The sequence below is a fragment of the Amblyomma americanum genome, chromosome 10, assembly GCF_052857255.1.
Source record: "Amblyomma americanum isolate KBUSLIRL-KWMA chromosome 10, ASM5285725v1, whole genome shotgun sequence".
Classification (NCBI taxonomy): domain Eukaryota; kingdom Metazoa; phylum Arthropoda; class Arachnida; order Ixodida; family Ixodidae; genus Amblyomma; species Amblyomma americanum.
In genome coordinates, this window is record NC_135506.1 from 103761673 (window position 1) to 103778558 (window position 16886).

A 16886-nucleotide genomic window follows, 5' to 3' on the forward strand; every position below is an offset into this window, starting at 1 on the left:
AGAAGCCGTACTGTGTAGAAGCTATCATGCTATGTTTGTCGAAAAAGTTCTGCAATGTGCTGTTAATCGCAATCTCAAAGTCTTTTGATAATACAGGTAATACAGAAATTGGCCTATAGTTGTAGGTTTCATTCCTGTCACCGCCTTTATAGATAGGACACACACGAGAAATTTTTAAGTCATCTAGGAACACTCCCGTTTCAAACATAAGATTTATAATGTGAGACAATACGCCAGATGTCGATGAAGAGACGTACTTTAACGGCACAGCTGCTGCGTGGTCATACCCAGGCGATACGTCGAGAAGATCTAAGCCAAAACAACCTCTCCAGTGAACATAACTCGTCAAAATAGCCAAAATTTTTTGGTTCACAGCGCCCACGGTAAGTGGTTTCGAAATTCTAGGAATTGATATGGATATTAATTGGTGTGGGCTACACGCCTCTCAATTATTAAGCAGCCTAACAGCAATAGGCAAAAAGGTAACTATTCAATATTAGTTAACCAGCATGCTAGATACCACGTCCTAGTTGTATTCTGATGTACTACATAGCTGAGAAAGCTACGATGAAAAAAGCGCTCTTCTAATTCAAAAATCCTATATTTAAAAATTGTTTGCGTTTACGTTTCTGGGGGCTTAATGTTTAACGGCGTAGTGAAGGGCTCAGGAATTTTAGACCACCTGGTGTCCTTTAACGCGCACTGACATTACACACTACACGGGTCTGTAGAATTTCACCTCCATCGAAATTCGACGGCCGTGACCTGGATCGAACCCACGCCTTTCGGGTCAGCAGCCGAGCCCCATAACCATTGAGCTACCGCGGCGGCGGCTAAAAACTTTGTAAAGTCTTATGTGAAAGACCCTGTAAGAGGCAACGGGCATTTCCTTCTAAGCCTGGACTGCTTTCGGGCTTTCACATAAATTAATTGTGGACTGGTTGGTACCACAATTATCAATAAGCTTGACTACGCCCAATGTGGGGAAAAGGGCTCTCCCATGTCTCTCCAATTAACCAAGTTCTTTGAAAGCTGCGGTATAATTTTTTTAATTGTGAGGGTTCCACGATGTAGCACTCTTGCACAGAAGCGACAACTCACTCCGCAATCAATCAGTGTATGATCAATCATTGTACGCATGTATTTTTCATGCACTTTAAGAAAAAGGAGTTAAAACTTCAATTCCAAATAAACATGTTTTTTAAAACCGCTTCGTGGGTAAATTATTGTTAAGGCCAGGGTATTACTTCGGTCGAATGCCGCATCTTCCATGCGTACCTTTCTGAGTGCAAAGCACTGCTCGCAGATGCTTTTTCTTTCATTCATTCATTCCGAATTTATTTCAGACAACGAAGAGGTTGTCCAGGGTGACGTGGCAAAAGGCATACATTGCCTGACGAGGCCACGCCACCCGGATGACAGGCGGCACCACTGGCTACACAAAATCAAGAAGAGCATTACATAATAGAACACACTTTCAGTATTTTTACACAATATATTAAGACATCTTTACAAAACACTGGCTTTACAAAACACACACAGCATACATTAACCAGAATACGACCATAGCAATATTTACAAAACATACACTAGTGATATGTATACGTTAAGTTTTTATCTTTAAGGTTCATTTATGAGCATTGCTTTAATTAACATTTTGTATTTACGTATAGAGGGGGTAGTGAGTGCAGTATCCAGAATAGGGTATTGGTTAATTAAGTCAGGAATTTGCCATCCTAACCTCTGAAAACCATAATTTGTGCGTACACGAGGTGTTTCCATACATTGTTTTCGAAGTTCGTATGTGCTAAGTTTAGTGTGATAGGTGGTTTCGAAGGTTATTTTGTCTAGTTTGTACTGGCGTAATATTTCGAGACATAGTTTGTATGTGTGCAGTTTACTTATTTCTAATATTCCTTAAGACCTAAACAAAGGCCGGCAGCTGCGCAATAACTGTATTTTCCCAACAGCTCGTAATGCCCGCTTTTGAATTGCAAGGAGGGAATCTCGATTTGTCTGTGTTGTCGTTAACCACACAAGGGAGCAGTAGCTTAAACGGGAATGTATTTTTGAATAGTATATTTGCCGCTTTACGGACGCCGGGAGATAATATCTCAGTTTGTTTAAAGTGCCAACCGCTCGACAAAGATCACTGCGAAGCTGATCAACATGCGAGTTCCAAGAGAGATTTTCATGAAACAGAACACCTAGAAAACGAATTTGTGAGCACTGTTGCAGCTGAGTGTTTTCAAAGTTTAAGTTTAGGTTGTCAGGAGCTTTTACACCTTTTGCCCCGAAGAGAATGTATTTGGTCTTACTAGCATTAATTGGTTCCCAGATGCAGTTTTCATTGGAACTTGAGGCCATTACGGAATCGCAGGAGAACGCCGGGGGTGCTGCCTACGTGGGTGGTGGCGGTGGAGTTGCTGAGGACGACGACGAAGCGTCGCCGTATGACCGGCGGCTCTTGCTGCAGGAGCTGGTTGGCAAGCGAGGCTTCGGCGAGAGGAAGCGGCGCGGATTCGGCGAGAAGCGGAAGCGTGGCTTCGGCGAGAGGAAGCGAGGGTTCGGCGAGAAACGACACCTTCCGGTGGCGTCCGCCACGCTCCGCCGCAGCCTACTGGCAATGCCGTCGGCGAGGAACCCGTCGGGTGCCCGGGTGCTGCTCTTCGAAGAGAACCCATTCGAAGGCTCTCTGCAATGATTACTGCCGGCTATCCTAGTTGCTGACAGTGCAGACTGGCAATTCGCTCTTCAAACGCCCGCTCATTAATGGTGTGGAAGCAGAAATGGAGCTCAATGAGGTGCGGTCCATGTTGGAGCCCTTTCGACATGAAATAAATATTTGGGGCGCTTACCCTATTTGCTTCGGCTGCTTGTGATGCTGCGGGCTAGCGTTGTGCGTCTTTGTTGTGTGCAGTACTTTATGTTGAGAATGCAAATAAACAATAGATTTGTATCGCAGCCTCGTCTTAGCCCTGTGTGGCTTGAAGATATGTTCTCTGGGTACGGAACTTTCCGTTTTAGCTACGATACAGTGGTTAACATTCAAAGGCGCAATCTGATGACCATATTCTCACAAGACTGTTGGGAAACGAAAGAAGATGGATAAACAAACAGAAAAAAGGAACGGAATTAAAGCCACAAATGCCACATAAAAGAACAGATGTCGGTTGGGAGCATTTGTTTTGCAGTAATGCAATAACACGCCCAGCAAAGCCCGCTACTGGTGACCAGATTTAGCCGGGAAACTTCACAGGATAACGTAGAAGTCATTGCCCTTCAAGAGAATTTAGCTTCCTTCATCCCTAGGATTCAGACCCATGCCCCTCGAAAAACCGGTCGCGCCATCTCGCGACAGCCAGCGGCGTGGCGGTGCGTAATCCAATGCGATGAAAAATTAAAATTATTACCTCCTCGCGTATAAAAGCTTGAGATCAACTCTCTCGTCTAGGTGTTAAATGCTTCTTAAAGTTTCTTTTTGTAGAGTTTCATCTATGTAGCTTACATGCTACGTTTACCATGCGCAATGAGCTACGATAGCATGGAGCCTATGGCGAGGTCCTAAAAAATACCCCACTTGACTTCACTTTATCGCTGACCACAGGCCTAATTTACAATATGTCGACAAGCTCTCGGAGCTTCAAGTAGCGTAATGTCCTGCCTTTAAAGAAATATAAAGTATTTTACATTTGAAGTGAGTAAAAGTTTCCCGGCGCTGTTTTTCTATTGATCGTGCATCCTCAGCATCGGCAAGAAACGTGTGGCGCCTTCTCTCGGTGTGTTGGCAAGGCGCAAGTTCCTGCTACATTCTCCCTGCAACAGCGTCCCTGCTAAGCGTCCCTGCTTTGGTAGGTTGCTTCGGGAGGTTGAGCCGTGCCGTACGAATGCGCACTTTTATCAAAAGTTCCCCCATCGGAGTGAGGCTATGACCATGGGGTGCTACATAAAATTCTACAAGAAAGCGCGTGCCTACTATGAGGTATATAGAGGAAATTTTATAGAGACTCTTTTGCTTGACAGTTATATTTTTTATTAAGCGCGTACAGTGACCACACAGGCATAGGTGATAGTGGAATTGCGTGCGAAGTAACAGTGCAAAGCAATGAAACTTCCAGGTACTTTTGTTCAAGCAGTGAAATGCGTTCACTAATACTAGAGCTCACTCACCGATTCCTTTATATGGTTCTTGCACTGTGCATTTAAAATATTAAAATCTTGTAATAATGACTAGACTTTAACACTGATATTATTGGCCTCAATAGCAGACAGCTCTCTTCGAAATTTTTGTCAATGTGGTGAAAGTGCAGCACGGCAGCGTTGAAGTGAATGCGTTTTATGGCAGTAGATAATTTGGCTAATGTAACAATTAGTAGTGTGGTAGTTCACAGCTTTTTTTTCTAGGTTGGTAACGTGCCTCTCATGATTCGATCGTTCGCCGTCGATAAAGAGTTTATCATTGCTGTAATCGATGCTAGTTTCGGCAATTTTGTCAACGGTGTACGTAAACTATGAACCGCCAACTAAGACTTCATAGAATGGCATGCTGGGAACTATTCTGAAGAGTGGGCCATCTGTTCGGCAAGCAAGTAAATATGCCGTTACCCAGAGCAGCAATCAAGAGTCAAACCTTCATTAAATGTTCTTGATTATGATTTAAATTTGCTCAGAAATGAACAGATTGTCGGATAACACGACATTTCAAAGCTTACTGGGTTTCTCCAGCGCAGCGGCTGTGCGCTCCCCACAGCCCGCTTCTGTATTGTGCCGGTCGCGTGATTAATTAGCGACAGGACTCTACGTGCGCGCGGCCCTGAATATGCAGTGAATTTACCGTTTTGCGAATAAGTGCAAGAATACCTATAGGCACTCACTCACGAGTGGCGCGAACATAATATTTTTTTTTTTGCATAGGGTGCAGACCTAGCCCCGTCTTTCATATTTTTTTTCTGTCGCTCTATGTACGTCTCGCTATCATCACTCTTTGCCTTTAATTACGCTGGTTGCAGTTCCGGTGCTTGAGAGATTAGATTGCAATCGCCGGGCCGGCAACATTTTTAGCTGTCTTTTTGTATTTTTGTCAGTTGTTGCCTCTGAGGCGATTGCAAAAATACTAATTCTTCGAGGTGTGGCTCCGGGGGAGTTGTAGGGGCTTTTTAAGGAGACAAACCGCGGGTGTAAGAAGAGGAATCTGTTTTCGCAAAAGATTATCACTCTCCCGCGACTTTTAAATGCGCAATGATTGGTTTCCACAGCCTACCACGCCAAGCAGTCGAAGCAAAGTATATTGCATACAACGCCGTAGGCCATTTCTTTAGGATGACTGTCTTTGAAGGGTCGATAAGTCGATAATGGTGGTCGGCTTGTGTGTAGTTTGTATCCGTTACTTTCTGAGAATACCGGCCAAAGTTTCGCTGACACCTTTTACGTACGGAATGCATGCGCGTTTTTGCCACTGGCGTGTCCTTAGCGTAAGGATATAGAGTTGTTTTTGTTGCTTCCTTTTCGATTTTGGATGATACATCGGGTGAGGAATCTTGGGTATCCATTTCTTAGAAATGTTTTCTTTTGCTGATGATGAGTTTTAATAGCGCAATGGCAACCTCGCACCAAGCGTAATGGGATTGAGTGCTTTCTTAAACCCAAGGTTAGGAGAAATACCATTTTCCGAGCACTTCAACTCAAGGAAACCATGCGCCAGGCTTCGAGGAAACGTGTGCCCATTGGAAACCAGTGGGTACACGGCGGCACTGGGGAACGAATCACACACCGTCCTCGAGCCTCATGCTTAAAGCGATATGCCATTGCTGTTGTCGCTGATTCTAAAACCAATAAGCAAGAATTGGGAATCGCCTGAACCAAATCTTGCTTGAATTTCACCCTACCCTTCGGACACAATTTTTGGCAGTGTTCCTCTCACAAAAAGCTACGAGAACAAGACGCGCTGTTCACAGCATCAAAGGGATGAAGAAGAGGAAGGGGCGGTACTCTATACCTTGGCCAATCCCCCCCACGTGGGTATGTGCCATATTACTTGAGGACAAGAAGAAGAAGAAGAACGTGAAGAGCGAAGGATGTGAGCAGGTGCATGTGCATAGGTAGAGAAATATTCTTTTTCAAGAGCTACACGGGCAGCCCGTTGCAGGGTGGTAAGTGGGAGGTAGAAAATGACAGTGGGTAGGGGTCTCCAGCTGTGGCTTTGCCTGCCTTTCTTTTTTTTCCTCCTTTCACTTTTTCTCGAATCGTGGAGCGCAGACCGTGGTTGCTTCTTGAATGAAAACTAATAATTTTGACAGATTTGCCTGTCTGGTTGGGTTTGAAGACTTATAATAAACTGCACATCTCCAACCAAAAAACTTTAATTTTAACCCGACGTTTGGAATCCGACTCGGCTCCTTCATCAGGGGTTACTGAGGGCAGTAGCTAGCATCTTTTTGGAGGAGAGGAGGGGGTCAAAGGAACGAAAGTTGTAATGCGAGAGGCGTGGGAGAGGGGGGGGGAGGGGGTTTAGGCTGTCAGTCACGTTGTCCCACTGTCGGGAGGTGGTGAATGGCGACTTATTTTCGTTGAGATGAAGAGCGAAGACCCTGGGCATATACTGGGGCAGGTTTTCTTTTGTGCGGTTGATGGAGGCGAAATTCCAGAGGCCCGTGTACTGTGCGATGTCAGTTCACGTTAAAGAACCCCAGGTGGTCGAAATTTCCGGAGCCCATCACTACGGCATCCCTCATAGCCTAAGTCGCTTTGCGACATTAAACCCCCATAAACCGTAAACCATAAACCTTTTGTGCGTTTGATGTTGTTCGTGGTGGTTTGGATGCGCCATAATTCGAGAAGGAGCCTTTTGTGGTAATTTGTTTCGGTTCCGAGGATGCTGGTTTCTTCGCAGTTGATTCTTTGATCTGAGTCCACGGATTGCTCTGCTACAGAATTGCGCTCTCTTGCGAAGTGGCGGACGTCGTTTTAATGTTGCCGGATTCTTTCTTTGAGATTTTTTGTTTCGTCCACGTCTCTTGCGTCGCACTCGGCGGAAGGAATTTTTCAGACAATGCCTTGGGCTCTCTCTCCGCGGCCGGTCTTTGGGAACAGGTAGGCAAAGCGCAAATTGTGCGCAACCTGGAGGCCCCATTTTTTTCAGGATTCGGGCGATTGTTTCGCTGACACCTGCAGCCTAAGGTAGAGTGACGTATTTTGGTGGTGGCGTTGGTCTTTGTGCGTTGATTTCTGGGCGCATGCAGTATTTTTGAAGTCGAGTTGTTTTCTGAATAAAGTTTTTCGGGTAGCCATATATGATGAGTTCTTTGAATATCGTGCGTTATTTCTGCTCCCTACAGTGTGTAGCACGGCGAAGTCGACGCCTCGGCGCAAACGGCCTGGAATGGTTATGGACACACTCTTTTCTCTAGGTTGTCATAAAAATAAACTTACAACCGCTAATGTGTCAGTCCTGGCAAAGGGTCTCTCCACGGGTGGACAAATATTTCCCTAAAAATGACATCAGAGCTTCTGCAGAAGATGAGTTACATTCTTTAATGCTTTCCACGAACCTAAGGAATTCCACCAGCTTTGTTAAAAGCGCAGCGCATGGAACAGGTAAACAGTGGCACAAAAACAAATTTCGGACAATTTAGCGTGGTTTCACCAAAGGCAACTAGGGGGGCTAGCACTTCGGTTTTCAGTGTTTCAGTGTTCGGTTCCGTGGCGCTCGGATGCAGTTGATAAAGACGACGATATCCGAAACACAGCGCAAGAGACTGGTATTTTGGGACGCAGAATGTTCGGCTGCGGTGGTGTTGCAGTTGTCTAATGCAGTAACCAGCAAAACTGAAATGTTGTCGCCGCCCCGGGTTCGAAACTCACTCGCGGCTGTAAAACATTTTCGATTATTTTATTTCAGGTCAGGTACCAGTGCGGCTGCTCGGTGGAATCGCATCATCTAGTGCCGGTGGTTCTCATCTGCTCGCTCACTGAAGACGGCACGCTGAAATGCTTTAGCCTTTACTTCTTTCCTTGTCATCCAACGTGAGTGCACTGTGTTGTTATGGCCTGTGTACAGTACAAAATAAAACGAATCATTGTGAACGGGCGAGTCCCTTCTGCGGCCACGTAATTGGTAAAAGCTTCAAAAATGAAGTGTTTTCTCCTTGTTTGGCGAAGAAACGACTCGAATGGAGCAAATTGTCCATTTCTCCGGATATCATCTGGCGACGAAAAGCGTCGAGCACGGTTCATCGAGTCTCCAACGCCACTAAATAAAAAAAACACCAGAAAGTAGAACACAAAAATCACAAGGCTCGGTTACGACTGCAAAACGCCATATTTCTTATTATTTATTTCCATTTATTTTCATATTTCGTTGAGTACGCATGGCGCCAGTAATCTTTTACTCGTAATGTCACTATGCTAGTATACCTCTCAGCGGGGAAACGTGAGCGCGTGCACTGCCTCGCGTCACTGCACCCTAAGGCAGCCAAACACAAAGAACTATCGACAGAGTGGCTCCTTTGAAGATACCCGCTTTCGCAGTGGGTAGCTTGGCGGCGCTTGCCTACAACCGACAAGCAGCATTCATTGTCTCAGAAGTGAATGGGCAACTTGCAGAATTGCTGACCTTCCTGTAAGGAGGGTTTTTTTCAACCATCAACCCACGTTCGCAAACCACGTTTTCACTTCCTGCTCTGCTGATTGAAGGGTTTAGCATCAGGAGAGATGAGCCAGTCATCCTCCACTGTATTCTTTTTCTAAATGATGAGAGGGGCGGTCACCTATTATTCTCGAACATGAAGCCCCGGCTGTCACTACCAGCTGTAAAAAGAAGTTGTAGAAAGGTTACAATGATGTTTTCCCTTGACGACTACCTCTCTCGACCCGCTCCTCACATCCTTTCAACAACTCATCTCTCAAACAGATAAAAGGGACATCTCCCTCCTCATTTTCAAGCAAGAATGAGAGATGGCCGCCTGTAAACGAGGGCTTTCGGTTAGCAAACTGTAGAGGACAATCGATATTCTGCAAGTGTGCTCCAATGGCCCTTTTTGGTGCACGCGCCCAAAGTGGGTGCTCTTAACATACGACATAACCGGTCTACGTATGCGCACTGCAGGAGACGCCGCCGAACCACTGAGAGGTGCCTATATCTGTCCGTGCTAGACACCAGCGCCAGCTTACGGGCGCTCGCGCATGTGTTGGAAGCGGAGTCCGGCTTACGATAACCTGAATACAGCGGCGCTCTTGGTGACTTTTCTTCATGGCTTGAAACTCTTCCAGGTTCCCAGACTTTTCATTGCGGTTTAAGTTGTCCTTTCAGCGCTCCCCAGCCTCTTTTCTTGACGCCTTAAAATTCTTTCTGTTAGTAGAAAGAAGCACCAGAGTACAATAAAGCTTTTCCTCCTCCTCCATAGGCTCGAGAGGGGGAGCCAGCCAGCACCAAGAACATGGACTGCCAAACATGCCTCTGACGCCTTTCTCTTCTGCCCAGTACTCGATCCACGTGGTCTTGGCCGGCCTTTACTGTGTGTATTGGTTCCTGAGAGGCTAGGCACGCCACCGCAACGATGCAGGTCACACGAATGCCCTTTTTCATGCAGGCCTTACTCACATGGATTACCACGCTGCCGGGCTGTCAAGGCAGCTGTTACAACCTGGACATGGATTCCGACGTTTGGCAGCAAGCTGACTTCTTGGACAACGAAAGCGACGCCGTGCACTACCCGCTTGTTTCAACTTTTCCCCATCTGGCGAACCGTTTCCGCATCTGGCAACCAGGAACTGCGCTCAGCGCCACCGCATCGATTGGAGTACAAATTCCGCCATCACACTGCGATCACTCGGGGCACGCCACCGCAACGATGCAGGTCACACGAATGCCCTTTTTCATGCAGGCCTTACTCACATGGATTACCACGCTGCCGGGCTGTCAAGGCAGCTGTTACAACCTGGACATGGATTCCGACGTTTGGCAGCAAGCTGCCTTCTTGGACAACGAAAGCGACGCCGTGCACTACCCGCTTGTTTCAACTTTTCCCCATCTGGCGAACCGTTTCCGCATCTGGCAACCAGGAACTGCGCTCAGCGCCACCGCATCGATTGGAGTACAAATACCGCCATCACACTGCGATCACTCGGGGCACGCCACCGCAACGATGCAGGTCACACGAATGCCCTTTTTCATGCAGGCCTTACTCACATGGATTACCACGCTGCCGGGCTGTCAAGGCAGCTGTTACAACCTGGACATGGATTCCGACGTTTGGCAGCAAGCTGACTTCTTGGACAACGAAAGCGACGCCGTGCACTACCCGCTTGTTTCAACTTTTCCCCATCTGGCGAACCGTTTCCGCATCTGGCAACCAGGAACTGCGCTCAGCGCCACCGCATCGATTGGAGTACAAATACCGCCATCACACTGCGATCACTCGGGGCACGCCACCGCAACGATGCAGGTCACACGAATGCCCTTTTTCATGCAGGTTGGTTACTTACCAAATTCAATTTGCATTCGCTCTGATAACGCGTTTTTGGTTGCGGTGTCGTGCCCCATCGACGCTGACTGCAGTTTGCGAAAGTTCTTGTGCACTTCATGTTACCAGTGTATCAACGCCTATGTCGTTTGCCTAATGCTTGTGCTAGCCGGGGATGTGGAATTGAACCCAGGACCCCCAGAGAATAACGCCCCTAACCCGTCCCTCGAGTCAATTGCCTTGGCTATATCCCGCATTGAATGCTCTCAAAAAACTATGCTTAGTGAACTAGCGTTGATTCGGGCTGCTCAGTCGAAGGTCGAGGATTCAATATCCAGCCTTTCGGTGCGAGTTGACGCCCTGGAACAAATCACGAGCTCTAATCAGTTAAGTAGCCCGAGTTTATCAGCCGATCCTGATATGGCTAAACTTTCATCCGACATTAAGCTACTTTCAGATAAATGTGATGACGCTGAAAACCGTCTCCGACGGTCCAATTTGCTGTTTTTTGGAATCACAGATCAACAAGATGAATCATGGTCCGAGTCTGAATCGCGGATTATTTCATTCTGCGCGGACGAGCTCGATGTCACAATTGATAGCCATGATATTGAGCGTGTTCACAGACTTGGCCGTTTCCAACAAGGAAAAAACCGCCCTATCATTGTAAATTTTATGAGATTTAAAGACAAAGGGCGTATCCTTTTTGCCAGTTCCAAGCTTAAAAATTCTTCCTTTTCTGTCCGTGAGGACTACTCTGCACGCGTTCGCTTGGCAAGGAAGAAACTTTTTTCGTATGGTCAGCAACGAGGTGGCTCATTTAAAATCCGTTTTGATAAGCTCATCATGAACAACAAACAGTTTGTGTACGATGCTGTTAAAGATTCTGTGGTTGACTTAAATTTATAGCGCTCACCGCAGGCACACAGGTCCTTTATGCACCAATGTTTCCAGAATCGCACGCGTGCAGCCCCTGCCCCAACCGATAAATCAGTTTCCGTTTTACTAACAAATATCCGAAGTTATTTTCCAAAGAAAGAAGCTGTTGAAGCTATATTGCAAGACAACAGCACAGATATTGCCATCTTTACTGAAACGTGGCTCACACCTGATATACTGAATGACGAACTTTTCCAAGATAAGCAATCCTTCACTTGTTTCCGTCGTGACAGACCAGGGCGTAGGGGAGGCGGCGTGATGGTTCTTGTTAAAAGTATTCTGGTCTCTTCTGCTATCGCAGTCAATAGTAAAAGCGAAATCATTTGCGTGAACGTTTCTCTTGCTCATTGCACTAATATAATAATTGCATGTTACCGAGCACCTGACTCCGATCATTCCTTCATCGACGACTTAAGTATCATTCTGCTCGACATAAATAAACAGTTTCCCAATGCCAACCTCATAGTTAGCGGCGATTTTAATTTCCCAGACATCGACTGGGATAATCTAACCGCATCTTCCCGCCATTCCAGAGAATTTTTGGACCTTATTCTTTCGTTTGACCTCTCTCAAGCAGTCAAAATACCAACTCGGGGCACCAACATCCTAGATCTTGCTCTTGCATCTAATCCTGATTTAATCCAGTCTTTGTCATCCATCGCCGGTCTTAGCGATCATAGCATAGTGTTGTTCAACTTTTCAGTTCGCATTACTTCACAACAACGCTCAGTGAAACACATACGTGACTACAAAAAAGCCAATTTTTCTAAAATCAATGAGGAACTAGCCAAATTTCTTCTCCACTTCGAACAGACTGCTTCTTTCAGGTCTATTGATGACAACTGGTCCATGTATAAAGAAAAAATCACCTCTTTAACTGAATCTTATGTACCCCTCGTTTGCATTCGTGGTGATGCCGTAAAACCATGGTTTACCAACTCTTTAAGAAGTCTGTGCAATAAGAAAAAACGATTATTTAGAGAAGCTAAGAGCTCCAACTTGGCGTCTAAATGGGAGAAATACTTTAGCTGTCTGAGAAATTATACCAAGTTGCTTAAGAGCACTAAACAAAACTTTTACAACAATGACCTACTCGATATCCTTCGAAACAACCCAAAAAAGTTTTGGACTATTTTAACTCCAGGTCGTAGCGGTTCACATAATATATCTTTATTAGATCAAGATGGTTGTCATGTTCCAAATGAGCTTCGCTCGGACGTAATGAATACGTACTTCTCATCTGTTTTCACCAACGAACCAGCCGTAAACATTCCTACATCACAGAGCCTAAATGTATCTGAAATGCCACCTGTTAGTATCTCAGCCGAAGGAATATGTAGACTTATTGAAGATTTAAAGGTATCAAGTGCTCCTGGGCCCGACAACATTTCTGCGAAAATTCTTAAAGGTACCAAAGTAATATCCAGTCATTTCCTGCAAATCATTTTTACGCAATCCATTTCTAGTGGCCAAATCCCGTCTGAGTGGAAGATTAGCCGAGTCGTGCCTTGCTTTAAGGCAGGTAACCGCTCTGATCCATCAAATTATCGCCCCATCTCGCTAACATGCATTGCGTGCAAACTACTTGAACATATTATTTACTCCCAAGTAGCTAATCACCTCGATAGAAATTCTTTTTTCTTTCCAAACCAACACGGATTCCGTTCAGGCTACTCATGTGAAACTCAACTTTTCGAATTTACGACTGACCTCCACCTAAACCTTGACTCCTTGTTTCAGACAGATATTATCTACCTCGATTTTTCGAAAGCTTTCGACCGAGTTCCTCACCAGCGCCTCTTGGCTAAACTTTCCTCCCTTTCACTGCACCCGCTGATATTATCATGGATTTGCAGTTTCCTAACTAATCGTTCGCAATACACCGTCATCAACAACCATCCTTCTACCGTCACTAAAGTCACCTCTGGAGTACCTCAGGGCTCTGTTCTTGGGCCGCTCCTGTTTCTTGTCTTTATCAATGACCTTCCTGTCGGCATTTCATCATCCATCCGTTTGTTCGCAGATGATTGCGTTCTTTACCGCCGTGTTAGCACTACGAACGACCAGTTATTGCTGCAGGACGACTTGAACTTGATACAATGTTGGTGCTCGACCTGGCTCATGAAACTGAACGAAACTAAATGCAAGTTTATGCACGTGTCCCGTAAACGATCTAACCTGCACTTTTCTTACACGCTAAACAGGACCGCGCTATCTGAAGTTGAATCCTACAGATACCTCGGCATAGAAATAACAAGTGATCTTAACTGGTCGAAGCACATAACGTCCCTTGCTGCTAGCGTTTCTAAATCACTAGGATTCATCAGACGATCGCTCACATTTTCTCCCCCTAAGGTTAGACTAATCGCATACGAAACTTTCATCCGCACTAAACGAATTTGCATCGAGCATTTGGAATCCCCATCAAAAGTATTTAACACATATGTTAGAGGCCATTCAAAATCGAGCCGCTCGGTTTATAATATCAAATTATGATTCTCGGTCGAGTGTTACAAATATCAAATCCTCTGTTGGTTTACCTTCCTTGGCATCCCGTCGTAAGATAGCAAGACTCTGTCTATTTCATAAACTTTATTATAATTTTCCCCAACTGCGTGAGAGCCTAATTATGCCCCCTTTAAGATCATCGCGACGTTTGTATAATTGCCGTAGTATTCAACGCATTCATGGTTCAACCAATGCGTTCAATTCCTCGTTCTTGCCAGCTGCCATAGCCGAGTGGAATGTCCTTCCAGACAGTGTTGTGAATGAAGTTAATTCCCTAAAATTTAAACAGATGTTAATTGATTTATTCTCCAACTAATTCCTGTTGAAGGCCCTTTTTTCTTTTCTTTTTTTTTGTTTACTAACTTACTTGCTTGTTTTTCTTTTGAAGTGTTCACAGTTGTATCTACATGTGTTAAGTTTATGTTCCAATTTTGTTCTTTGTGACATGATTACTGTTCGCCCCCCCCCCTTATGTAATGCCCCCTGGGGCCCTTAAGGGTAAATAAATGATGATGATGATGATGAATTCGCTTTCAAGAAAAATGGCTGTTTGGCAAACTAAGAGAGGAGGCTTGCGAAAAAAAGTGAGTGACTTGTTCTTTCAGAGCGAGAACCTTATGGTGTGCGAGTATCAAATTTCTGCTTGCGAACTGAATATTTTGTAACTGTTTTGAATATATGCAAGTAGTAATAGTAGTGGTGGTTTTATTAAATAATAAAAAGGCAGGAAAAGATTTTTGCTAGCCTCGGCATCTGCCATCGATACTGAAGCACCTGAGCTGGGGCAGCGGAAGTAAAGGATAGCAGGCAGAATGGAGAAAGGAAATGAAAGAGGTCAGGGGACAGTGGGAGAGGATAGGGGGAGAGGTAATATACGCAAATTATTTACACAAAAAGAAATGCGTATGTGCGCCTGGTTGTTGCTGGTAACGACTGAAATGCGCTAACAGACGGGACAAAAGAAAAGCACACATACACATGCGCTGGTGTCTGTGTTCTCTTCCGTACCGTTGGCGCTGTCCAGTCGTTTGCATCAACATTCACCAACCAGCCCTACTTATCCCTCTTCACTGAACAAAATATCGAGTCCTAACAAACGTTTTTCGCCCAACAGAAGCACGAAATGAAATATGTATCTGACCAAAACTTTATTTCACTCGTTATTGTGGTGGGGAGATTTAATCATTTGGTTTTACAGGGTTTAATGTCACAAGGTGACTCAGGCTATGAAGTATATCGTAGAGGAGAGCTCCAGATATTTTCGAGCATCTCGGATTCTTTCACGTGCACTGACAAGGCACAGTACACGGACCTCTAGAATTTCGCGTCTATCGAAATGCGACTAACGAGGTCGGGATCGAAGCCGCGTTTTTTTGGGTCACCTGCCGAGCACCATAACCACTAAGCTACCACAGAAGCTCCTGGGTGATTTGAGTAATGGCATCAATAAACTTTAATATGCTTGGCAATGGAATGAAAGCAACTCGTTAAAGAAAATTGCTCTCTTCAGTTAAAAATTTAACCCGTCACGTTCAAACAATGCCTACTAGACAAAACACAGGGAATGCTGCGCTGCTATTATGGACTGAATTTTGAGGAAGCATTATAAGGTGGTGAAATAATTTCTTACTGGCACAGTGACATCAAATGCTGCTACCTGAACAGCACGACAAAACGCAGAAACATGCCTCTGAAAACATAGAGAACAAACTTGCGGTTACAACGCGGACAGAGCCATTCCTTCGACGCTCCCTCACGACCCCTAACTATAATTGACCACATCCGCGGCTGTGACGAAAGTGAATAAACGTACCGCGCAACTACTGTGTCATATTTCTTTCTCCCTGATCTCCCAACCTAAATATCTGTCACCTCCGGCATTCACTCCCTCTGGTTTCTTAACTATCCGCTGACAGCTGCGAAATGTGCTGCCTCTTGTCATAGCCACAGAGGGATGAAACTACATGTTTCTAAAAATTCAGATTTAACAGTAAAATTTATTTGAAAAACTACTTGTTGCATAGCTAGAGCTATTTCTGGAAATCCTAGCATTCAAGTAGTGTCGACCAATTCAGTCAGACGTGGATGGGCACAGGCACGGCACATCACCCATGTGGCTGCATGTCGCATGCGACCTTACACATCACGTAACGTATGAGATCGATCGAGACAAGACATTTTTACAGCGTCAAGTCTAAGTGGGATTTTCAGGCAGACCACTACATTAACGATGTCGTGTATATCGCCAGCCACTTGACCGATCCCAAAGAGATTCTTTTAAGGGAACTAAAGCAGGCGCCATTTGGCCAGGTTAAGTAACGAGCGGTCACGTACGCCTTGAAAGCTCGATGTGCTATGTATAAGCTTTGGTTTAGGTAAAGTTAAATTACTGTTTCTGTCTGAGGCAGGTGTGAATTTTAGTAGCTTGGTTAGCTGTGAGAAGGTGAATGTAGAACACAGGCCTAGAAACACTCATGCTCGATAGAGAAAAGGATAAAATAAAGCTGGCTCAACATTGCACACAACGTCAGATGAACGAAATTCATCGAACAAATACACGGCAGATGAATAAAGCCGCCAAACGGTTTCATTCTTATAACATAAAGATCTATTCAAAAGTCGGCAAAACATAGCGAAGTTTGGAAACTATTTTATGCTAAGCCATAACTCGAAACCCCTGGCGAAGTCCAGGCTGATGCTGACAAGAAAAATCTGCAGAGATTGTTTACATCCCAATCATTGCTAAAGCACGGATTTGTGCTACGGAGAAGACGACAATGAGCGACCAGTGCCGCGGGACGGAGCGGATAGAAGTTGACGAAGACGACGCTCTGCAATGTACAGATCAAGAGTGCGGTAGAGTTTAATACGAGGCGTGTTCGGCTGCGGCGATAACCTTAGTTGTAGCATAGCGGCTACAACTTAGAACGTTTATGACAGAAAAGACTTTCTTCCGGACTGGTTTCAGCTGTTGAGGCG

At 45.2% G+C, this 16886-nt stretch overlaps 1 protein-coding gene across 1 annotated transcript in view; it reads left to right on the forward strand.

The window, feature by feature from the left end:
* The window catches only part of LOC144108767 (uncharacterized), a 65048-nt gene extending 62271 nt beyond the window's left edge, over positions 1–2777 (forward strand). The window contains exon 2 of the mRNA XM_077641937.1: positions 2381–2777. Within this exon, the coding sequence (XP_077498063.1) occupies positions 2381–2704 (324 nt within the window). The 3' untranslated portion in view covers positions 2705–2777. The remainder of the gene's footprint in view (positions 1–2380) is intronic.
* Positions 2778–16886: the final 14109 nt, after the last annotated feature.